The sequence below is a fragment of the Watersipora subatra genome, chromosome 7, assembly GCF_963576615.1.
Source record: "Watersipora subatra chromosome 7, tzWatSuba1.1, whole genome shotgun sequence".
In the NCBI taxonomy this organism is placed as follows: domain Eukaryota; kingdom Metazoa; phylum Bryozoa; class Gymnolaemata; order Cheilostomatida; family Watersiporidae; genus Watersipora; species Watersipora subatra.
In genome coordinates, this window is record NC_088714.1 from 31,908,354 (window position 1) to 31,928,032 (window position 19,679).

A 19,679-nucleotide genomic window follows, 5' to 3' on the forward strand; every position below is an offset into this window, starting at 1 on the left:
TGCAAAGTGCTACCTCTGATCATTTGGAAATGAGACTAAATTCAAGGTGCCTAAAATAACCAATGAGAATTAATTTGATTTGAACTTCTTTGATCAATTGCAAATAGTTAAAATCCCAAACGACGAGTCGGCATGTAAAATATTGTTACAGAAATACATGAGCTTATGGGTTGACCAGCCACATATTGGTCAAGCCAACCAGAGAGGAAATAAGAACTCAGTAAATGACTATTCTAGCACAAAACACAGTTCGAAGTGTGTATAGAGTCGGATGAAGGAGGTTCGACCCAAAATATAATTGAGTGGCGTCACAGAAATGGCAGCTGTTGTGACACGTCTGGTTGTAACGCTGCTAACAGAGACTAAGTATTTTTGTTAACCATCACGAGCTTCCATTGAACTGAAATTGTTTAGACCTTTCAAGGGAACACTGCACACCCAGTACCGAATCAGCCCAACTATTTGACCTATGGTACAGAGTCAGCAAATACAACATACTTGTGGCTGCACAGCCTGAATGGGCCTGTGTGTCGCTCCAAGATGGCTGAGAGGCGCAATAGGAGTGGTCATATGAGGAGAGCTGCCTGGGGTCCTGGCAAAAGACACTACATATAGCGCTAACAACATACTTGTCGGCAAAGTAATTTCTTAATAGTAATAAAGCAACACTCTGTCGCTGGTGTGACACATAATTGACAGCGTGTCGGGCGACATTGGCATAATTGTGACTGACACCCTCTGAAGCCTTACCAACTTAACAACAATGCCCGAACAGTTTCTATTAAAAAGCAATTTGTCTGCCGTTAAATGTCGGGAAGGACTTTTTGAGCAAAAATATAAACAATGTAGGATTAGTAAAGGCAAAAGTAAGATTCTTAAAATTACATTAGAGAGCACCTTGATGCTTCCCGCTAAATAGTTTTCGATGAAAATAGAGATGAATATTAATTCAAGTAGTCCATATGTAAAGTAAATAGCTTAATTGTGTCTTAGAAAATAACTGCCAAGGTATCGAGTTGCTGCATAATGACTCCACTCTCGAGTAGAAAAAAACAGTGAAGATTAGTTGACAGGGTGATGCAACTCTTGATTTTATACACTGCTACTGTCAAATCATTTTCATCAGCAGTAATACCAATATCATTACCAAAGTGTGCCTAGTAATGCATTAGACAACATACAAATGTGATAGGCATCCCTTGAAAGACACCAGCAACATTTTCGTTTCCACTCTTTAGATGGTCACCTAAGAATGACTAAATAACCATACAGGAATTATCCGCGCCATTTGCTCTATCAATGAAACCAGAGTAAAAGGAAATCAATGAGCGCACCTCTATCAAGTTTGAACAGATTTATAACTTACGGGAAGTTGGCCAAAGTCGGTGCCTGTGGGTAGGTACTGATAGGTCCAGTTTGGTGGTGAGGAGGAACGAGCATAGGCTGAACGGGGCCTCCAACTGTAACCTGACTGGGTACGGTGGGAGGTGTCGCTGAGGCAACAGATATGCCACTGATGGTCTGCATTACAGAAGTGCTCACGGGAGAAGGCTGGACCGAGACAGGCTGCGTGGTCAGGGAGATAGGCGTATTAGACGCTGACTGATTCAGCATCTGCACTGGTTGAGGAATCGCTGCTGCCAATACCGGCTTCACTTGCGCACTGTTATGCACCTGGTGTAAAATAATAAGAGACACTGCACAGATTTGAGAATATCTTGGTTGTCAAGGCAGCAAACTAGATTACTCAAATGAATAAAAAATAGTATGAATTTGCCGCCCCTGACCAAGCACTCGCTTCATACGATGCTTAAAATTGCTTAGAACGCATACTGAGAATGGCCAACACAGTAATCTACGCAAATCTATGTTTTAACAACCTTAAAAAGAAAAACTATATTTTTGTTTTTGGTATGAAGTTTGAATATTGAAACCAACTTTCCAAATGTTCAAAATTGACGCCTAGCAATACAACAGATCAAAATAATATCAAGTGAGATTAACATGAACTGAATTTTCATAATACATGCAATGAGCAAAATCCAGGCGTTCATAACACTACTTAGTAGGAAATCATTATGACATTAATTGTATTACCTGATCTATTAAAGTATTTATGTAGGTATACCAGCTAAGAGTTTTCCATAGTAAACTATCAATCCAAAAGAAACAAAGCTGCCAGTAGATGCCATGGTTGTTTAAAAAGTTGGAGTGTTGAAATCGATTATAGCCTAAATGGGTAACGTTGCCAAGATGACCAAACAGCGTTATCAAACTGAACATTGTAACTTGCTCAATAACCACAAACAACTTTTTAAAGCAAATCTAAACTAAATTTCTAGGAATCAGCCATATCACATACTAATTGTGCATTTTGGAACAAGTTTATAAGATTAATGTTGCCTCCGACTGAAAATACAAATACTAGTCAAATCAACTTTGTTTTTCTACGATCTAGATTCAAAGTTTGAACAAAATGCACCATCACATACCAACTATTTCCTGTGCATGTAAAGCAGCTCATCAACAAAACAAATGGTAATTTGTCAAACATTGTAGAAAGGTGTTAACTGAAATAATGAAATGCGTAATAAACTTCTCACCTGAGGTAGTTGGTTGAACGGTGGACCAGCAGATGCAGAAAGACTGGAATTTATTGTTGATAAATTGGACATTGTGATGTTGGTCGTTATAGATGGTATCGCAAGAGGCACCGTGCTTCTGTGTACCACCGATTGCGTGTCCTGCGTGAACACTGGCCGAGTTGAAAATTGGGGAAAAGGAGCCCCAGTCTGATTCAGGGGGATCCCTGGTCGTGGAACTATAGGCGCTATTGGATTTATAGGCTGTTGGCCAACAGTTGTTGACAGTAAAAACCCATTTGGGTTGTTAGGATCCTGCATAAGAGGTTTATAGCTTTAGCGATTCACGTAAAGATATGTCACTTGCAAACGAAATATAAAGAAAACCAATAATATCACAGTATCACATCAATAAGAAGTCTTACCGGAGCTTGCATTATTTGATTACTGCTGACGGTCCTAACTGGTTAGCATTGATGAGTTTCGCTAAAACGACACAATAGGCAATGCTAAAATATTCGTGTTAATTCGTTCTGGTCTGCTTGCTTAAACTTCAGACGATATCTAGATAACTTATAAAAGATAAAATAAAGTTATTGGAACCCCTTTAAAATAACCATAAACGACTATTTCAATGTTTATTTTGCAAGAGGTCAACTAGTTAACCGACAGAAACGTCGCTACCAACTACATGTAATTATCTACTTCGTAATTATCGACGGTTACACCGTGAACTGGCAAGTAACGGTTGTCAATATGCACGTAACCGTGACCACAATCTTATACAAAAAATATTTTGTTGAGTATGTCGGCTATTTTGAAGCTGTTTCTTACCTAGTAATCTTTGCCGATGGCTTATAGACATTCGGATTAAAAAAACAACTTATCTACTTTCGCTATTAACTGGCTTTTTGGCTCAAACGCAAAAGTAAGCTGCCTGACGTCATTACAAAAATATTTTGGCCAATTACGAATAATATTTGCTACCACATGATAGTAACGTGGTAACAACTCTTTGGCGCTTTCACTTTGCTTATTATCGCAGATTGATGTGTCTCAAATTTTTTGTATTTTATAAGCAATTAATTAAATTAATAATTACAAATAATTTTTTTATTAATTAAAATTATATAATTTTAGTTTAAAACAATGTTTGCTGGTACAACCAGTCAGCAACTGCTACAAAGTCGAAGGTTAATTTCTGCAGATTTCATGTTAACCATCAGTTCTACTTTTTAATGAGAAATTGTGCAGTGCCCGTTATGTAGTCGAATTGTGTAAATCATGTGGCTTGCATTAACCTCGTGTTTCTAACGCTTGTTTTGCTTCAAATTATTTGTCATAATATCAAGCCTTCCCGTTTTCGGTTTGGTTGTTATGAATGAGCGTTGTACTAACAACGTTAAGGCTGAAACTTTAACCCGGCTATTTAGATTTTTAGCAGCATGTTATATTCATCAGCTATTTGCACCAGCATAAGTAGGGCCTTTGTCTCAATCTTTTAACAACATACATGTAGGCTACTAGATGATACTGCCTTCAGTTAGTATAGTCGATATGCGATGCTCTTGTCCTCTGGTTGTTACGTAAAGCTTAATTGTTTTAGCCGAGTTTGAAGTAAATATTAATCGTGAAGCAACCTCTCGTGCACCCTTTTGATGACACCTTTAATATATATTAAAAAAGCCGAAACATTACCAAAAAGTGTGTCATGGTACATCAAGTTGTGAAATTCAATTTGCTATTATGTTTTATTAAAATACTCACAAAGTTGAGTTCATATGAAACTATTTTCAAATCACTAGTTCGTTTGAAGAGGCAGCCTATCTTTTTAAGTGAAGCTATAGGTTTGTTTACTTGCTACGTATATCTAATACTTGCTCAATATAGAGATTTCGAGTATGCAGTTCTTTGTAATGTATTAACCCGTGTAAGTATTGTATAGTTGACCAGTTCCTATTTTTATGTAATATGTTTTACTGTATGTATTATGCTTCAGTTGCTTTCGACAGTAATTTGGACAAATAGTTTGTTAAAAGTAAATACACTATTTTGTGTAATCTTTGCAAGCACTTAAACATGTGTCTCAATAGATTCTTAACAGAGTTTCAAAAAATAATATGTACCTTAAATAATATGTCTCATGATTGTTAACATCTATGTATATATTAAAACTGGCTTGATTATCACCTTGCCCTATGCCGAGACAATCCACAAACTTCCTATTTATTGCCAATTAATCAAATGTATTATTATTCCATTTCAGACTGTAAAGTAGCTTTCGGGTCTTGCAGCAAGGTTTTTGCAAGTTGTCTTAAATACACGGTTAATTCGCAGTTAATCTCATGATCTAATTAATTATTACGTTTCTTTCTAATTGACCAAGGATCAGAAACCAAATCTTAGATATTCTGCTGATGTTGTATTGCAGGCTCTGACAGTGTTGCCTTGTTGTACAACATTTGATTGTCATGCAAGACAATGAAAAATTGTGATATCATGTCTCCTGTTTCTATTGTAAATTGTAAGCTAAATGGTAGCAACTAAATGTTACTAGCCACTGCCTCATTAAAATCTATGCAAATAAATTTGATAATACTAGTTTCAAGACAAACATGTTTTATTGCAATGCAAACACTTCTTAACTTCTGATATGCTGGTTGTCAAAATATTAGCCGGTATGTAATGATGAACAATAGCTAATTGTTTTCCAAAAACGTGCAAACATATTAAGGATGGCTTTAAAGCTGAATGTATAATCTGCAAATGACAGTTATTTATTTGGCTTTTTTAAGAAGAGTCGTTGTCTCATTTTTAAAACCTGGCTTAGTTCTGCATATGTCAAATGTTGTTTGATACTGGAAATTAAAAATGTCTTTGTAAGCCACAGATTTTAGGATTTCAATATCTTGTCCTGTATTTTAAGCAAATATTTAGAACTTTATTATTGACCACGATGAAACAACCAATAAACGTTTTTTAATCTATTGTATGCATGCTGCCTAGCTTGGCAGTTGTAAGACTACGAGGCTAGTTCATGAGTTCAATAGTTTAAGGTGGCTCCATCACTAATATAAGAAGTTATTTAGTAGGAGATCATTTGTTGCATCAATGGGCCAGACTTAGGCTAGTTTGTCTTGATTTGGAAACCTTTAAAAGGCCTCAATGTTCCAATTAGATGTGTCTTACGAATAGTTAGAAGAATGTCGGAGCTAGCACAGTCGGAAAAACAGTCCACAGAATCGGGTAGTTTGTCTAAGAGGAACAAGTCTCGACGCATGCGATATCTTACAGATGCTAGGCTCGTACCGAGAGTACGAAATGTAAGTAGCTTCTGTTCCTGGTCATTCTTATAAAAATGTGCATTCTAATTCATGACAGTCAGCAGGAATGCAATGCATAGCTCACGATTGTAACAGCTAAAAGCATTAGCAAATGTAGGCACTTCTATGACAACATTTGCATATGCTTACAATTTTCAAGCAGTTCTATCTGCAGAACACTTATTTGGTGATCATTAACACTGACATGATATGATTCTCATTTTTATTTTTGTGTTACAATTGCAGTTGTTTCAAATGTGTCAACTCCCAATTTCGTAAATGCAGCTAATAAGATTAGTAAAATCTTAATCACTGATGACCTTGAACCCTTGACTTTTATCTTAATACTCTGGCATCCTAACCAACTTTGCTACTCGACTCTTTTTGACTGATCAGAACAAGCATTACTTTGCGTTTGGTCTGACCGCAAAACATCAAGTATATGGATCGACTTTCTAACCAACTTGTCTAATCACCCAACTTCTGAATGTTATAAATAATTAGTACATTTGGTAGTCCTGTGCTCCTATAATATGTAAACATTATATATGCATAATTAATTCGGGAAGAGGCGAAGTGGTGTAGTGGTTCTAGGGCTGGGCGGAAAAATGGAGGTTCTTAGTTCAATTCCAGTGTTAGGCAATTGTTTCCTAACTTTTAGCCTGGATTCGGACAGACACTGCTCTTATTATAGTACGTATAGACTAAACGAATGCCCAGCGTTGCCAGGGTAATAAAAAAGTCTTTGAACAGAACTTTTTTTAAACATATACAGCATTTACCGCTCTAACTTTTAAACTTCATATCATGGTAAGTGTTTTTTTATGCAGTGGGTAAATTCATTCAAGTTGAATTTAACTTAAATGAATTTAGCTTACTAAACACATACTTGAAGGAAGTTTTAGTATATATTTTAGTAAACTTCAAACTTTCAACTAAAATTTTATCACTGGTTTGTTTGCAAATTCGTTTTTACCATAACGGATAACGCTGAACTGAGATGGCGAGCAATGTGTATCTTTTAATAATGTATATAATCACTACACAAATTGCCAAATTTTAATTTCGAGAAAAATTTTGTTGATAACGTATGGCGGGAAAACAAATTTGCCCTACTATGGCGAGGACGAAAAAGCATCGGGTTTTATAGAGTTGGGCAAAAAATATTTTATAATAGGAGCATCGTAACCTGTAGGCGCAATTTATCAATTAATTTGTCATTTTGCATGTGAAATCAAGAAAAGGGTATACAGCATATAGTAAGAACATTGGAATGGCATAAGAAGAGCCTTCGTAGACTTGTGGTTAGATGATTGGTTTACAAACATGCGGTTGCAATCTTTGTGAGTTCAAATCCAGCACGATGTGAGCTTTTTATTTCAAGATTTTAGTAGCTATAGCTTGACAGACCGATTCACAGATTCTGAGATTTATATAGATTGTGATCATGTTTATTCTCTACACTTTATGGTAGAAAGAGCGAACAGACCGATACTGATAGATATACTAATTAATGTAATTATAGTTAATTTTATATGCAAATCTCAGAGAAAAAGTTAAGTATGACTACATGGTTCATGCTCTAGAAATTTTTTCAGATATTTTTTGAGTCAACTATGTAGTGATTGGCTATAAAAATTGTTCAAGGCTCTTTGTCACATTTATACTTTTAGGCATGAGTATAGCAAATAAAAAGTATATCGTATGTTATTTATTTGTCTTACCGATCAAGCGTTGTTTTATAATCATCTATCTCTGGTTCTCATTTCTGTGTAGTACCTTGAGAGGAAGTCTTCAGCTGATGGAGTTGATGCAAACACAATAGTCACCTATCTTCAGAAGATTCACCCGTAAGTCTAGCAAACCTAAAAGTGTCTCTCCATTATTTTGCTGTTAGTTCAAAAAATAAGATATTTTCATACGTTTTGAGGCAATTTACTCAATGTATATAACAATTTCTCCTGGCCCTCCCATGCACATTAGGCCAATCCTAGTAACAACTATTTGTGTGGTTTTTAATTGCATAAAAAAGTTGTTTTATGCAGCTTGTAAGTTATGCTTATTCGCAGATATTCATTATTTTCAAATCAAATATAAAATGAAAAATTGTATGAACTGTGTATAAAATAAACAAGTTAAACATTTCACTTTCAAACAGTGGTTCTATGAAAATTCATTAACCACTTCAGAAGCCAAAGCATCTTTTTTTTCATTGAAAGCTCTGAAAAAAATTTTTTTTTCAAATATGAGCTGCAGAAGAATGTAGTACTAACACAATCAATGGTAGAATGAGCCAACCAAAAGACATGAATGCTATTTTTACTGATCAAACCCATGTTATTGTTCTGATAGTTTTTGTTTTACTATAAAAAGCACTCACAGACACGTGATTACCTGTTCTCCTTACCACAGATCGACAAAATTCAGGTTTCTGCTTTTTTAGCGAATGTTGATAAAAGAACTGTCAAAGGTGCCATGGTTTTATGTGTAATTGTATAGATCGGCCTTTTGACTGCATGTGATGTGCTTGTGATCCTAGCGTAGTGTATGTGGCTATTGCTAGCACCTTCATAGTTGTATCTAAATGGTGGTAGATATCTGCCTTATAAAAGAATCTGTGAAAGTGCCTATTCTTACAATATGTTATAGAGAGTACAGGAGGAAGAAGCGGGCTAATCTTGTGCACTCGGTTGAAAAAGGTAGGTTTAGCACCGCTTTTATTGCTGTTGATCATTGACAAGTTTTTCATTTTTTTCCCATCAATTTTACTCGAGTAATGGTTCATGATTATGGTAATTTTACAATAAATAAAGAGGTACGTTTTAATGTCAGTTTACTTACATCAGAGGTTCTTCTCATTTTGTCTAAATGGAAAGGTCTATTCTACAAAAGAATATATTGCAAAATAATTTGTGTCTAGAATAAAGTGAAAACATGTTTACTATACATATAAGACCGGCGTCTGTCTGACCATCTGTCTATGCGTAGCCATGTTCGATGTGAGAATAAAAGACGGCTTTCGCTGAGACTAAAACTCGTGACATTCGGCTTGGTAGATCGACGCTCCTGCGCCTGTACCAATAGATCGCCTTTAAGTGTTTCTGGATTATTGCCTGGCTACTTAATTTATGTGTTTTTGTCGATATGTGTAATGATCTGTAATGGCGAACTACATAGCTAGGGTGCTTGTATATGTGATAGAGAGAGTCATATACATCATTTTATCTATCTCGAGAGAAACCGATATTTTCAAGGCTAACTATTAGATTCTAGTTAAATTCAAATCGACTTTGAGATTTTCCACCAACTTGACACTTTACATTATATAGAATTCTTTACGTAGGACGAAGCAAAAACTGCCTAAGTTCTTTTACGTTATGAGGAATTTATGTTATAGGAGGTATACATTATAGGAGCATCAACTGTAGTTTGTATAATTTGTTACACAGTCCATAAACCTACAATACAACCTACCTAAACGCTGTAGGTAATTGCGCGTAGCATTGAAACAAGTACGTTATACGAAATTATGTCATAGGTAAAAGTAAGAACTTAAATTGTGTGTAAAAAATTGAAAGTGAAGTTTAATATTAAAAGGTTGCTAATTGTTAGTTTACCTGAGAGATGAGGGATCAGAAGGGCAGGCTTGACAGTGTGTAGGTTTGCCTGTTTGTATAGATTCAGTGAAGCTTAGATCTAACTTAGCTTTTATCCAGTATTCTTTTATATATTTTGTTTCATAATTATCACCAGCTTCTTCACTTTCAAAACTGCTTTAAGAGACTCCAAATGTTTTATGTTGGAAATTTCTTTTGGTTTAAAGTTGAATATCTTCTCAATTTTTGCATCATATTTCGAAACTTTGCACATTGAAGTGGTCGTAAGTAGAGGTTCAACTGTGTCACGCTTGTAAACCATTTTTATACATCGCACAAATCAGATAGTTGAATGTCTCTGATGTACTTGTAGCTCTTGATATCATCTTGGAAGATTTTAGCTCGTGTTCATCTAGTGGAGAAGAAGATGTTGATATCTTATCAGCTAGACGACCTAAGCGGCAAAAACAGGGGTACTCATCATTGTTTATTTTTACTGCCATAAAATATATCTCTCTGCAGGTTTTTTTACAGCTATCTGTTTTACGCCAATTTCAATGAAATTACAGTTCTTTGGATTCTATGAGAGATTCCAAAGTTGGTAGACTTTTATGTAAGTCGTTTATATTAACTGTTTTTATTGTCGCATAATATAGCAGCACGCAGTCATTTTGCTTGCGAAATCTCTACAAAGTCTGTTTCCTTTTTGCATGTGGTAGTCATATCGTACGCAAATTCTCACCCAGCTTCACCCTTGCATGTTGTTGGGTAAAAAATGTTGTTTTTTTTGCAGGGAAGAGGTTAATGTCATAGATTCAGAACAATCATTTTCTGGAGATGCTGCCTATGCTGGACTCAAGGTGTAGTGCTGTCAAACCTCTACTCTTATAATCGCCTCAACATCGAAATTTCCTTTCAAAATATAAAATTTGAACCGATATATGACTGACTATAAATAACAAAATTACTTCCAACATAGGAGGTTTAAAGTTATTTGAAGCATTGGAGTTATGTTCACTTGTCGTAGTGAACATGGAGAAGTTGGTAAAAATTGATTATATAACATCGAAAAAGTAAAAGTAATAAAATTTTATCTGTTAAGTTACCTAAACTTGGTGTAAATTAGAGTAAGTTATAGCGCGGATCCTATCACTACCTCTTCTGCCAAACCTGCCAATTGCTGACCCTGCACTTTTGTTCACATTTCTCAGAGGTTCAATAATAAGAAAAACTATTTTTATTGATAATTACTTTAGTTTTTACATTTAATTTAGTTTTATATAATGCATTTATTGTAATGCTATGTGAAATTACCTGCAATATTTCTGAAGAACTTATCATAGCTGTCAGTGAGATGCAGAACAAATTAAATGATATTAAATTAAAATATTAAATTAAATGATATTAAATTAAATTGATATACGGTGTATTCTTATAAGAATACACCGTATATCAATAATAATGGCTCAACATGTGATGATTTAACATACGAAGTAAATCTTGGAATGAATCAATTTTGTAAGAAGAAGTTGGACTGTAGAAGGATCACACTTTGCAGTTTACAATTTTATTTTGTCTTGCTATGATTTTTAATATTTTGATTGTATGTCTTTCATTTTTTTATCGTTTTCGGTAGTATTACTCTATTTTTACAGGATTCAAACTCTGTAAATAGTCTGGTAACCTCACTCTATTCCAAAACCGTCTCACCAGCTGTTCCTCAGCCAGCTAGGTATGAGCAAAAAAGGGCTGGTTTTCTGAGATGTCAGTCAGATCCTGCACTCAATGAGCTCCATCAGGTAATATTTGACTCGCTCAGCCGTCTAATGGCGCAAACACACTAGGCTATATCGTGCCACATGGCACTAATCTGCGTTGGAACTCGTCCAGCTGAGCGATAGCGCTAAATCAAAACCTTGTCGCGCGCGTGGTGCATTTCTATTGGTTGTTTTTCCCCAGAAAGCCTGCTAATTTTTTCGTGTCATATTTACTAACGTACAGCAACAAAATTTTGCTACTTTGTTACACTTGAAACATCATCAAAATGAACATTGAATTGTTCATAGATTTAATAAGAGCCCACCCTGTCCTGTATGTCACAACACACAAGAATTGCAAAGATGCTCAGTGGAAAACCAACATTTGGGAATCAATCGTTGCGCAGGTTGACTTTTCGATAATGGTAAATATTTGTTTTATCAAAGACTACTGTAAAGTAAATTATATATAAAATCGTTAAATATTTTTGTTAAAAATATAAAAATCGTTTTTTCTTGTCTTCCTGTAGCATGTAGTTTGTAAAAGTAAGACAAGCCTAACACAAGCACAAGTTGTTCACATCGTTGTCTACTAGGCGCTATATAATAACTCCAAAGAAACTGGTGATACGGAATGTTATTGGCTATTTGCGGGCATGCCCGCGTTATTCCTCGCTGGTGAATTGTGCTTAGGCACACGCCAGAGATATCTCCACGCTCTTCATAACGCACGCGATTAAATCGTCTAGTGTGTTGGCGTCTCTACACTGACTGGCTCTTTTCTGCAGTCGTATTTGAAGGTTTTTAAAGCAACAGCTGCACATAGCTCTATAATTAATTAAACAGGAAACAGCATTTTCATTAGGCTAAAGTGTTTAAAACATTTTCCGCAGTGAGGGTATCTGTGTGCTTCGCCAGAATAGTCATGTTTCTCAATGGTTAGCTGTGCAGCTGATTTAGATAACATTATCCTTATTCTGCATTGCCTGTATCTACCTTTTTTATGTTGATAATCATGGCTCAGTCTGATATTTCACATGGGCATTGTAGCTGAGTAATCTCGGATACATAGACCGAGGACCTAACACTCCTCTAAACCACAGCAAACTGATAGAATCTCTTCCGGCATCACCGCTGCCAGACCTTGATGGTACTCATTATATAGTATTCACTCTAGTATTGAGGTTCAATCATTCATGTTGTATCCTTTGAGTAAAATATAATATTGTATGACAGGCAGCAGTGCAGGCAACTCGTCAGATCCTGAGCCAATCGTAATAACCATAGGAGATGATGAGGAGAGTATTCATATCGTGCCACATCAAAGTAAGTTTTTCACACTTGAATTTCCATTTTGTCTCACTTTCACTCATTTTCGTTTCTCATTTAGATTTCTCAAGATGGAATTTATGATAGTCCTAAACACATCTTGCAATGCCGCGTCACTCTGTCAATTCCACTTTTGCTTGCTTGGTTACAATCGCTATGTATATACAACTCTTGGGACTCATGAAAAGTTATACATATATGTACACAATCAGTTCTACACAATCGTTTCTACACAATCGTTTCTACACAATTATTTCTACATAACCGTTTCCACACAATCATTTCTACACAATCATGCATAGAATTACTGAAGGTGAAGGTGGAAATAAAGAGCAAATAATAAAAATATAAAAAAACTAAAACGAAATATAAAAATACATTAGCCAAGTTTGGTACTCGCTTCGTTTAAGTTGAACTGAGTTTTCTCTTTCACCACCTCTACTTCCAGACCATCCATTTCTTGCATCACCATACCTACACCTTACCTAACTCGCAGATGGAGTAGCAGTAGAAGCCTACTTATTGCTTGTATTCTTGGTTGTATTTATGACTTGTTCTTCATTTCTTTATTTTTAGTGTATTGTCCAATTGTCTTATTGCTGTGTGTGATCATCTCTAGTATTTATTACAAAGTTATTCTAGGTTTTGGCACAGGGAAATAAAGTAAATAATTACAACATATCGTTAAATTATATTAGAACCATTATACTACAGTTGTATCATATCTTAGCAATTGCTAGTATACTTTCTATTCATATGTGGAGGTCTTACTGCGCTGTCGTATAGCTTGAAGGATCTTCATATTTAGTGGCTTGGACAGTGATTTGCTAATTTGTACCCTCCCCTCCTTCCTCTTCCTTGATCTTTTTTTATAACATTTATATTTGTATATTTAGCAAGGTTGTAGTTATATTGGATTATGTACACTGCTCAGGTGCCAGTTATTACCACGTCCTTTTTGTCCAAAAGTTAGTGTTAGATGGCATTTATCACCAAGATCTTACATAAATACCTTGTTGGAGCAACAATCCTCATCTTATTTTCTGTGGATGTATAAGGTATCACCAGATTAGATCAGATATATTGTGGTGAATTGACTAACAGTAAGGTAGCCTTTATACAGTTGCTGCCTATATAGTGGCCACCTCGAGACTGGATGAAAATGACCTTTATAACTGGCAGCCACTATATGTGGAAATATATATATGAGAAAGAATTTTATTGCTGTCTTCAATTATGTCAATGATCTTCTTAATTTTGGGTTAAAAATATGTATTAAACTCACGAATAACTCTCATATCAATGGCTACAACATCGACATTGTCTTTGGTGGGAAAAGCTTGACTGATGGACTTTAAGCCTCTGACATTGACATATGCCGAGCAGTTCTTGATAAGCAGACCTTTTTTATTTTCATTCTGGATTTTCCAACCCAACTTTCACAGCTATTTTGCCCATATGGTCCCCGTCTTCCAGGCATTTGACAAGCTTTCATACTGTAGCGGAATATGCTGAATGTTCTAAAAGCACCAAGGGTTTTTAATTTTTCGATGAGGTCTTTTTGTACCCATCCATGCAGCATCACACCAGCAATGTTACACGGTCCTTTGTTGTTTTATAGCCCTTGATTTAATGTTTCTCATCTTTCTTAACATACGTTGAATTGGGCGGTGCTTGAAAATCAACACCGGTTTTGTCTGCGTTCAGAATGTCTCATGCATCATACTGTTCAAGCAGCTCTGGCAGTTAGTGACGAAATTGAGTCGCTACATCAGCTTCAGCTGCCTCTGCCAATTTTTTGTGCATGTTGTGGTGTTTTTTCCCATCATGTAAACCACCCATCAGTTGCAGAAAAATTGCGGCCAAATTTTCAGCCTTCTGGCACAAAGTTGACTCTAACAGTGGGACTTGTCACTGCTTAGCGAATTCATACCATTCCATCAGCGCATCTTCAACTTTGTCATCCTTTCCTGTTCTCGTACGCTTGATGTTATCTCATGTTTCACTGGCGCTGCACTCCAAAAAATTTTCTCGATCTTTGAGCAAAGTTTGTAGAAAACTGCGCGATAAGTCGAGTTCTGCATGTGCTTCATGTTGAGAAAACCCATCTCGCATGCCATCAAACCTGTGGGGCAGACAGAAATTATAAGCACCACATAACATAAAGTGAAAAAATGTAAATACAAAACACAGAGGTGAGCACACGAGCTAAAAAATTTATGAAACTTGCCTCTCCAGTAGTGCAGCTTTTTTCTTTGTGTAAGACTTGCGGTTTGACCTGCTTGGCATGCACTCTCAACTGTGAGCGAATGTCAGATGACTCACAGTGGCCTGATTATGATCGCTTGTGTGCCTGCTGAGTTGTGCCATTGATGGTCACTATAAGGCATAAGCAATGATGTGCCACTAAAGCCTGGTTCCCATATCGATTGCGAGACTCCAGCGGTAACTTGCGCAGCAAAACGTTTGCGACGTTTGGCTCGGCGGCATCTGTTCACATATAAGCTACATCGCTAAACATAATCGCATCATCAAATAAAATGTTCGCTCGCCAGGCCGTTTCTATAATGGTGGCCTTAACCTGTACAGTGCATTTCGGGAAGGTTTTGCCTGCGGCGTTTTGCGAAATTTGAACAGCGCTAAACTATTGCGTTGCCGCCGACAACGACCGGCCGTCCTCGGTGGTACTCGGCGCGTAGGTTCCCATTTCACCGCTAATAGCCTGCGGTGCTGTCGCCGGTGCTTTGCGACGTATATGGGAACCAGGCTTTAGGCAGCTTAGCTCACTATGTAAAAATTTCGTACCGGGCCAAAATAGCCACTATACCCGGCTGGCTCCTGTATCTGTGGACACTATAATCGGCGACTGCTGTGTTTCATAATATTGATTATATAAGCAGAGTGCGATGTGTTTCTATTGAGGTCAGCGTCTTGTTTCAGAACATACATAGTTTGTGATGTCTAGCTCGGTTGTAAAAGTAAACTGGAAATAAATAAAAATGTATTTGTTTGTGGCCTACATAAGTAGCAATCCGTATTTAATAAACCATTTCTATAATTAACTCGGTATCAAAAATCTTCTTTCAAGGCTGGTTTACACTGTATCGTCCTATTTTGGAGTTGTCCTTCCGGCATTCTTCGTTGACTATGTGCACCGTGAGCCGGCAGCATTGACGAAGAAACACAAATACGTCGGAAAAATTTGCAGTTATCAAATGTTCCCGATATTCGCCAAGCATTGCCGCCAGCCTGTACAATGGGCACTATTTAGGGATGATGATTCGCTCTCACGGATAGCTTTATTTGTATTTCCGTTTGTGCTAGTTGTTGCATAACTATCATTTGATTAGAGTACGCAGCAAGATAGATATTTCTTCAAGAAAAATTACAAAAAAATGTGAAAACAGAAACAAACAATGGCGTGTGTGTGTATAAACACGTTGAATGCTCTATGGCCTAGAAAAAATGTGTGAAAAAATGAACATAATTGTTTCTAAAAGACACATCAAATTCCAACTACTCTGAGTTCAGTTTGAAACAATCCCTTTTAGTCAGTGCATGAAGAGTAGAAGTTATGTGTACGTGTTATGATCTACTGCAAGTCAGGCATAGATACAACAAAGAGAAACCATTGTGTCAGCTCATTGACAAAGGTATCATTCAGTTGTATAATGTCAATGTAAATAATTAAAGAAAGTAAATGTCCTCAGCTGTTACCTCCTGCAATAAGAAAAACAATTTAAAATTGGAAAATTAAATTTGTCGTGATTGCATGAAAAATGAACTAATACCAATTGTTAAAGAAAATAATTGTAGCTACAACTTGTTTTCTTTTAAGAGTTGTCTTCACTTGTTTCAGAAGGAAGTTGAAATGTAAAAATCATCTCTTATTATCAGGAAGGTTATAACCATAGATATATATACCTATAGGTATATATATCTATGGTTATAACATATGTATTGTAATTGTTTTGGGGTTCTTATTATTTTGTGTTGATACCTTACAGAAAATTACATGATAAATTCAATAGGAAAAACAAAATTGGACAACTTTGTCAGGCATGATTTATTTGATATGTTGTAAGCGTGTTCTAAGTTTCAATGCCTTAAGATGAACTTGTGTAAGATTTTGCATAATTAAAGTAGTACCTGCCGTTAACAAAAGCATAACACCAGTCTTTTGCTCATCAAACCTAATGATTTGCTTTAAGCTTCTCAGGGTCCGGAGCCTGGGAAGATTGTGACTAAACCTCAGCCTGTCAACTCCATTCGTAAGGCTACAGAGGGTACGACTCCTTCCATATTCCTATCTAAAGTGAAACCCACTGCCACTCCCAAAGCGAAGTCATCTAGCAGCAATCTTAAAGAAAAACCGTCCGCTTCAACACCCAAACAGAAGCCACCAAGTACATCATCAAAAAAGAAAGGTATTTTCTGAATATGATTCATATTTTCCATGATAGGTTGCAGTAGAGACATTTTTGTAATTGGCTTATAATTGTAATTTAAAGACATTCTTTTAATTGGCCATGTATCATTCATTGTGAGAAGATATTTTCACATTTTTAAACATGTCCTAAGAGAGACAACCACTCACAGAGGAAACTTCAAAATTTTTGTTGTTTTTCTTGTTAATTATTTTCTCACCCTACCTAGAGTATACTGTTACTGTCTCTGACAAAGTTGATCATAATTTGAATATATGTTTTAGGTGCGATTGACGCAGTTATTTCCACTACAAAGTTTTCTCAAATCGGTGGAAGTGAAGAAACAATCGAGGTCAGTGCATTAGTAGTAGCCTCTAAATCTTTTGCAACATTCATAAAAATGTTTGGAGTTGTTTACTTTTTGTGCCGAGTACACATTTTTTGGAAGCATCGACAATGCCTAAACAGTTTGTCATCTACATTAGTTACATGTACTTTAGAATAACTCAACCAATCTTTGGAATTATGTACTCTTTAATGGGTTGCAACCAACTGCATGATGAAGGAGGAAAGTTATATGCAAAGAATGAAAATCATGCAAAAGTTTGAGAATGATTTTTTACTTTAAACACGTTATATTTCAAATTGAAGCTTTTTTGAGGATTTTTGGAAATAAAATATGGTGTTTGGTATGCTGATGCATTTCTTCAGGAGGTCCAGAAACTGCTGCTTCATATGAGGTATCCAGAAGTTTACCATCAAATAGGAGTTATGCCCCCTCGTGGCTTCCTTCTTCATGGCCCTCCTGGTTGTGGTAAAACCTTAATGGCACATGCCATTGCAGGGGTAAGATGGTACACTGTAGTGTCATTAATGCTTGCTTTGATGGTGATTGCTGATTGTCATAACTTCTCTGCGTTTCATATAACAAAAAAGAATATCATGTGTGTGCATGTGCTCACATTTCAGTATTCATGGTTGATTGGTTATGTATGCATGTGTATGTGTGTGGGTCCGCATTGTATGTACAGTACATGTATATGCTCATGAGATATTATGCTTTGGTTAGTTTAAGCATATGCATGTGTTTCTCAGTGTCTAAACATAGTACAGTAAGTTTTCTGATACTGTATTGTTGTTACATGCGTCAAGTTGGCACACGCAAAATGGTGTCAGCCACGTGAGTCAAGTTGATAATCGGACTAGTTGATGGAGTCATTGTATCAGCTCGCCCTGTACACAATTTATCATCTGTGGATAATGACAATGTGCAATCAGAAAAAGCCCTTTGTATTAAAAATTGTGTTGTGTTTTGGTGTAAGAATAATTATAAAGTCACAATATTTCATATGCACTACTTCTATTATGTGTCTCTGATCTCTATGCTATGTTTATGTGAATGGTTTAGGAACTGGAGTTGCCTTTCATTAAGTTGGCTGCAACAGAACTTGTTGCGGGCGTCTCAGGGGAGTCTGAGGAGAGAGTGAGAAACCTCTTTCAGCAGGCCACGGTCAGTAGTCTCAGTACAAAATGTTCTTCTGATGCTTTTCATGTACATTTCTAAGTGTTATTTGCTGCTTTTTTTAACGAGTTATTCAAGCATTGAAGTCAGCGTGTGATACACTCCTACTAGAAATTTGATTGGTGTCACTACTAGATATTCCCTTGAACGTGTTTCATAAACTATTCCGGTTATGGTTTGCTCTCTGTTTTGCATCTGTCAGTTTTGTTAAGCCACTGGAAAAATTAGAACTTAGAGAGTAATTTGACCTAAAATGTTTTCAAACATCTCCCTGCTTGCTAAAGTTTCAACTAGATGTTTGAAATATGGTGGTCTGTACAAGCTGCTGACATTTCTTTTTAAATACACTCACACTCTAAATATAGTCATAACTGTATATTTCACAGGCGAACGCTCCTTGTGTGCTGTTTATCGATGAGGTAGACTCCATTACTCCCAAGCGTGAGACAGCTTCCAAAGACATGGAGAAACGTATCGTGTCACAGTTTCTCACTTGTCTCGATGGTAAATATGTCAAGTTTTACTAATTGGCTTCGTTGTTTTTCCTTTTATATAGTTCGGGTAAGAAGGATGAAGGTCAGGGTTGAAAAAAGCCATGAAATATTAGTTTGCAAGCCTAAAGCTTTTGCCCAAAAAGATTTTATTGTTTTAATTTCTAATTATAAGCAATCCTCCTTCACTAGCCAGACTTTTTCGTTCATTGTTAGAGACGATGATGGGATTAGTATATTTCATATGATATTCGTATTTCATCAGTAAAGGTATTATCATATCACTTGATAAAAGTTCCATCACACAGGAACCACTAGGAGCTTAAAATATTATGTTTTTCACACAAAAAATAATGAAAAAATTGTAAAACCAGTTTTTTCGGCTGGTTTAAACCAGCCAATCCTGATGATTGAGCGCTCAGTTGATTGGTAGATAGACCACTGATTTGAGAGATTTTGAGAAGGTGGAAATAACTGCGTAAACTACACCTAAAATAAGTATTCAATTTGTCAGCAACCATATCAAAGGCAGTAACATTATGTTTTCAGTATAAAATTTTAATATTTACTATAATAATGTTAGAACCACGTCTGTCCATCTGAAACCACAGTTGGATGCTCGAAAAAAAATAGCATTGCACCAGGTTTGAAC

The 19,679-nt window shown here is 36.2% G+C and overlaps 2 protein-coding genes across 3 annotated transcripts in view; one reads left to right on the forward strand and one right to left on the reverse strand.

Annotated features, from left to right (window-relative positions):
* LOC137401249 (paired amphipathic helix protein Sin3a-like) overlaps nucleotides 1-3,480 on the reverse strand; it is a 34,008-nt gene extending 30,528 nt beyond the window's left edge. For both annotated transcript variants that reach the window (XM_068087667.1, XM_068087666.1), the window contains exons 1-5: nucleotides 3,417-3,480; nucleotides 3,008-3,068; nucleotides 2,604-2,897; nucleotides 1,367-1,674; nucleotides 499-592 (exon numbers count right to left, since the gene is read on the reverse strand). In XM_068087667.1, coding sequence (XP_067943768.1) covers nucleotides 499-592; nucleotides 1,367-1,674; nucleotides 2,604-2,897; nucleotides 3,008-3,019 — 708 coding nt within the window. In that variant the 5' untranslated portion in view covers nucleotides 3,020-3,068; nucleotides 3,417-3,480. The remainder of the gene's footprint in view (nucleotides 1-498; nucleotides 593-1,366; nucleotides 1,675-2,603; nucleotides 2,898-3,007; nucleotides 3,069-3,416) is intronic.
* A 2,352-nt stretch (nucleotides 3,481-5,832) lies between these two features.
* The window catches only part of LOC137400679 (nuclear valosin-containing protein-like), a 36,275-nt gene continuing 22,428 nt past the window's right edge, over nucleotides 5,833-19,679 (forward strand). Inside the window, exons 1-13 of the mRNA XM_068087011.1 lie at nucleotides 5,833-5,905; nucleotides 7,682-7,755; nucleotides 8,555-8,604; nucleotides 9,875-9,974; nucleotides 10,295-10,361; nucleotides 11,157-11,300; nucleotides 12,309-12,408; nucleotides 12,495-12,584; nucleotides 16,799-17,014; nucleotides 17,299-17,366; nucleotides 17,726-17,860; nucleotides 18,423-18,524; nucleotides 18,923-19,040. Coding sequence (XP_067943112.1) covers nucleotides 5,861-5,905; nucleotides 7,682-7,755; nucleotides 8,555-8,604; nucleotides 9,875-9,974; nucleotides 10,295-10,361; nucleotides 11,157-11,300; nucleotides 12,309-12,408; nucleotides 12,495-12,584; nucleotides 16,799-17,014; nucleotides 17,299-17,366; nucleotides 17,726-17,860; nucleotides 18,423-18,524; nucleotides 18,923-19,040 — 1,309 coding nt within the window. The 5' untranslated portion in view covers nucleotides 5,833-5,860. The remainder of the gene's footprint in view (nucleotides 5,906-7,681; nucleotides 7,756-8,554; nucleotides 8,605-9,874; nucleotides 9,975-10,294; nucleotides 10,362-11,156; nucleotides 11,301-12,308; nucleotides 12,409-12,494; nucleotides 12,585-16,798; nucleotides 17,015-17,298; nucleotides 17,367-17,725; nucleotides 17,861-18,422; nucleotides 18,525-18,922; nucleotides 19,041-19,679) is intronic.